This window comes from Macrobrachium nipponense, chromosome 20, assembly GCF_015104395.2.
Source record: "Macrobrachium nipponense isolate FS-2020 chromosome 20, ASM1510439v2, whole genome shotgun sequence".
Taxonomy (NCBI): Eukaryota; Metazoa; Arthropoda; class Malacostraca; order Decapoda; family Palaemonidae; genus Macrobrachium; species Macrobrachium nipponense.
In genome coordinates, this window is record NC_061089.1 from 3582664 (window position 1) to 3588316 (window position 5653).

The window sequence follows — 5653 nt, forward strand, 5'->3', positions numbered from 1 at the left end:
CGCATTTTTCTATTCCAAACTCCATCCTGATGTCCCCAGATACAATCCTTACAGTCTGGATTAGGGGTATCTATTTCCTTGATGCTCTTACCATACAGCTTGATGTCGTCCATGAACATCAGATGGTTGATTCTGTTGCCTCGTTTCTTGAGTTGGTACCACCGGCATCCATCTTCTGTAGTACTTTCTTTTGTCATGGGAATCATGGCTACTACGAAGAGGTAGTGGGACAGTGAGTCGCCCTGGGAAGATCCCTCTCCTGATATTAACCTCTGCTAGTTTATTCCAGAGCTTGTAAGTATTGTATTCCAGTTGCGCATTGTATTTTGAGGAAGCTGATGGTATTTTCCTCTGCCCCATATATTTTCAGGCATTCTATTAGCCATGTGTGTGGTATCATGTCGAAGGCTTTTCTTATAGTCTATCCATGCCATGCTTAGGTTGGTTTTCCTTCTCCTACTGTTCTTCATTACCATTTTGTTTTGTCTATTATTATTATTATTATTATTATTATTATTATTATTATTATTATTATTATTATTATCATTGACACAAGATAGGCCGCATAGGCGGCTGGCCTATAATACATCCTTTCAAAAGGGCACTTTTAATACAGTAGCAAAAGGGGCAGGTGCTTGGGCACCCCTAGCACCCCCCCTCTGCACGTCCCTGTTCCAGCGGTAGTCTGCCCTCTGGATGCCATTTTTCTACAGAACCGGTATTCTAATGGGCTTACATTAGGCCCGCAGGTGCCTTATTTTGACTAAGAAGTAATACGCCTCCGGAGCTCCTTGCAGAAGCCAGCCTAAACCTCTGGAATTGTGAAAGCTGTGATGCGCTTTTACTCCATCGGAATTCTGTAACGGTTAGTGCTATATTGCAGGACTGGTTCAAATCTAAGTTGTTGCAATTCGAGATTCTTCGACAGAAAAAATGAAAAATAAACTTCACCTAACAATAACATCCTTCGTTAAAGGAAGCTGATACAATAAACTGGGAAAAGTGGTCAAGACGAAATACAGGTCCACCGCCTACAGCGCTTATTATCAACGACGGTCCCCTCACTCCTCCACACCCGCACGCATATTCCCGAAGTGCACTGAGCGTTCGGCCAGACCCCGGCCCTACAGCCACTGTGGGCGGAGATATCTCACTATTATAGCAGACGACGCCGTTCGTTCCGCCTTACTACCCTCTCTGTTCTCCTCCATCATTAGCTTACTTTGTTGTTTTTATAATTTCTATGTTGTGTGAATATGAAATTGTGATATATATCCATATTTTACAATAGCAATATGCATATTTTGTTATATAAATCAATGTTATTCATAAATTTATTGTAATATGCTGGCGAGTTTCGTTTCCTAAAAACCCAAACCCAAAGTTTTGTTTACATTCGTCAGCTGATGTGTGGCCTAACTTCTGTGGGCGGAGACATCTCTCTTTCCTTGCAGACGACGGACGACGCATTTTGCATTTCGCTATGCCATACTGCCCTCTTCATTCTTCTCTCAGTCATTAGCTTATTTTGTTATGTCTTTATTATTTTTATTCATGTTAGGCTTTTACATGCTGCCATCTGTGGTCTTTACATACTACTCACTCGCAATGCCGTTCACTTGTCCTGAGGTGTGACGTCACGAGGTTACCAAATGCTGGAGCTAATTTGCCCCATTACTATATCTATATCTATATCTATATATATTATATAATATATATATATATATATATATATATATATATATATATATATATATATAGATTATATTCACACCTCAGGACAAGTATTTCCCAAATTAAACAAGTTGAATATATTATATATATATATATATATATATATATATATAGATATATATATATATATATATATATATCAATTCAAGCTACAAATGTCCTTTAATATTTAAATTCACTTTACCTCCCAAATGATATATTTTCATATATGTACCGAAGGGGAATTTTTAGTTGATAATAATTCGTCCCCCCATGGGATCGAACCACCGTCCAAGTGAACGGGGACGAAATCAGGACAGTCAGTGACGCTATCCAATCAGCCAACAGAGACGCTCTGTTGGCTGATTGGATAGCGGTCACTGACATGTCCTGATTTCGTCCCCGTTCACTTGGACGGTGGTTCGATCCCATGGGGGGGACGAAATTATTATCAACTAAAAAATTCCCCTTCGGTACATATATGATATCATTTGGGAGGTAAAGTTGAATTTAGATATTAAAGGACATTTGTAGCTTGAATTGATATATAAATGGATCACGGTTCGATGTGATAAATTATTCATATATATATATAATATATATACATATATTATATATATATATATATATATATATATATCATATATATATATATATATATATATATATATATATAGATATATATATATATATCCCCTTTTCAATACCCTATCATTTGTTACAACTTTCGGATGACAAAGTATCGTATAGGTTCTAGGAACTGCACTGAGTGAATTGGAATCTGAAACGCGTCTGAGTTTCAATTTTTATTTAGCACTTATAAAGTGAGAATATACTGGACTATATATTTAGGTAAAAATCTGTTAAGCTGGAATATACTGGTTCATTGTGTTAGAACCTGAGCCAATACTAAAACTGAAAATATGTTGGTCAATTTCCACTAATGCCGGAGGCTAATAGTATAAAGTGAAAAATATATTGGTTAATTGATACTTACAATTAAGCTAGTAATACTTATAAAGTGAAAATATATTGCTCAATTTATACTTACAAGTAAGCTAATAATTATAAAATGAAAATGTATAGGTCGATTTATACTAAAACCAGAGCTAATACTTATAAAGTAAAAAATGTATGGGCCAATTTCTACTCAAGACTGCCCATGTACTTATAAAGTACAAATATATCAGTCAATTTACATTAAGCCCTGAGCTAATGCTAGAAATAAAGAGAAAATATGTTGATCAATTCGCAATTCTAACTTTGTTAACACTTTAAATTGAAAATATTTTAACCATATCATACTGAAGTATGAGCAGATATGATAAAATGTCAACAGTACTCCTGCTCTCAAAAAAATTCCAGTAGGAACTGAGGAGGCAAAATATCAAATTGATATTCTTGTAACGAAATATATCAATAATAAATCTACATTCTAATTAGCTTTCTTCATTTGATGGATATCGTGTGAATCAGTTGTCAGCTATTCTACTAAAAAAATATAGTTCACAAAGATATGTGTGTGTGCGTGTGCGTGTGTGAAGATGGCTCCAGGGTGTTCAGAAAGTCCCTGAGCACTGCATAGAAATTCCTTCTTCTGAATGGATCCAGGGTGCTCAGAAGGTCCCCGAGGACTGCACAGAAATTCCTCTCTTCTGAAGACCGAAGCAGCTCCGTGGAAGCCCAAAATGACTCAGGGACCCAGACACATCAACTGTGTCCGGGGATCAGCAAGCATTCCCGAAGACAGCAAAGACGCAAGAATCCCAGCAGAATCCAGAAACGTCACGCGTCTTTTTTTTAAATTAATGATAAGTCAGAGAGAGAGTTGATTTATAACAAACAAAGATGTTTCTAAGTTTGCTTACAGTTGTGCTTGCACAGTGCTTTGAATTCGCGTTTCATCAAGTCCCCGCGAGATTATGTGGTTTTTGCTTGCCATACCTTGTGCTATTCACTGAAGTATTTATACTTCGTGGATTTGGCATAGTATGGTTCGGTTCTTTGTCGATTTCTCTGGCTGTCTTGAGGAGGCTGGAAATCTAGAGAACCAAGTTGTTCATTCTGAGATTGACGAACTCGATATTTCGGATAAATAAGAAGACGACGCTTCGGATAATGAAGAAGACAGTCAGTCAGACTGCGAAGATGATGACAGTTCGGATAGTGAAGAAGAATCACCCCATTTGGATACTAGTCGAAAGTTCGAGGAAGTAATCTGAAGAATGAAAATGCCTTTTTCTTTTTAAGGTTTGAAAAAGAGAAGTTAGAGAAAGACCAGCTGATCAATGAATTAGCACGAAAGGTAAAGGCCCTGATCAAGGAAGAATGAAGATGGAAGAACACATAAGAGGACCTCGAAGTATTGAACAAAGAAAAGGAAGGCACACAAAATCTATTCAATGTCCGAAGAAATGCAAATACTGAAAAGCAAAATTATAGAAAAGGCAAAGGTAACCGAAGTGCAAATGAAAGAGAGAGAAGAGAAGGACCAGAAGCTGATTATTTTGGAAAACACTGTCGCAGTTCTCGAGATGGAGAAGGAGACGTTGCATCGAGATCTACAGCAAAGAGAAGATAGCAGGCTAGAAATGCAAGTCAGGATAACCGAGCTAAATGAGGACTTGCAAAGCCTTCGCAAAGAGAACAGAATGAAAGAGAAGACCATTGAAAGTCTGAAGAAGGAAAGGGAGCAGAAGACCTCCAAGATCAGCGACTTAGAGGACGAGTTACAAGTCCTTGTCGCTGAGAAACAGATGGCCCAAGAAAATGTGAAACAGCTCCACAAATGTAAAGCCGAATTAGATGAGAAAAAGGAGGAACTGGAAAAGCTGAAGGAGGAGAACTTGCAGAAAGACAGAGAGCTCCTCCGACTGGAAAATGAGTGCACCCTCAAGCAAATGGAAGTCATCCGTATGAAGAAAGCATCTCAAACTGTTGTAGCAGAAAACCCGACGGCAAATGGAAAGCTGAATGAAATAAGAAGAAGGAAAGTTCAACTTGAATTTGAATTGGCTGAAGCGAAGGAGGAATTAGAGATGAAGGAGTTTGAAAAGATGGAGGCAATCTTGGAACTCGAAAGCCTCCAGGAGGAGACCTTGGCCAAGGACACGAAGATCAGAGGCTTGGAAACTAAAGTAAAAATGCTTACAGGAGAACAGGAGCGTCAAGGAATGAAGGCTCCTATATCTGAGAGGAAAGCTGAAGAGAAAAAGGCTTCGGATAAAGCTCGATGTCTGAGGAAGCCCCAGATCAACTACGAAGCTCTCTCCAGACAAATGGACAGCCTCAAAGAAAAACTTCTCCAAATCAAGGGATCTGCAGCCAACCTCCGAAAACTGGGGCAAGAAGCAAAGATGTTCTGAGAGCTCTACAAGGGAAACGCCGTCAAGTAAAGGGTGCACACAAAGGAACCTCAGCATTTTTAGAAGAACTGGTGGTTTGCTTGCAGAAGAAACAAGCCAGGATAACTCTGCTGTTGGGAACAGGAACAGGCTGACTTTTGCGAAGGAAATCACTCCTGGATGTAGTTGTGGAAGCAGCTCTGAGCGGTGGACAGACTACAGCAGCTAGTGGACTGGCAACAAGTGCCCCGAAGAGTGGATTGTTGCGCATCCCTTCTCCAAGATTGGACTGTGGTGCACTCCCTCTCTCTCCTGCACATGATACCCTCGGAATGGGTATCAATGCTAAATCACATGCGTGGAAGGCCAACCTCTGGGCGGCGTAAGAACCCGTAAGTTTTCATGCAACTACATGGGTTATGCATTACATATTAAATCCCATTTCTTGCATATACTGCAGTGGCAACCTCTGGCGTGGCGTAAAACCCGTAAGTTCAATGCCTTTTAAATATGCAAAATATGGTTATGCAATGCATAATGGATCAAATACTTGCATTATACTACCGTGGCAACCTCTGGCACGGCGTAAAAACCCG

General features: G+C 39.2%; 1 protein-coding gene across 1 annotated transcript; it reads left to right on the forward strand.

The window, feature by feature from the left end:
- Positions 1-4247: 4247 nt before the first annotated feature.
- LOC135195543 (reticulocyte-binding protein homolog 2a-like) lies at positions 4248-5078 on the forward strand. The gene has a single exon (XM_064221801.1). It carries the CDS (start codon positions 4248-4250, stop codon positions 5076-5078), a length of 831 nt encoding a protein of 276 aa, XP_064077871.1.
- The last annotated feature ends 575 nt before the right edge of the window (positions 5079-5653 follow it).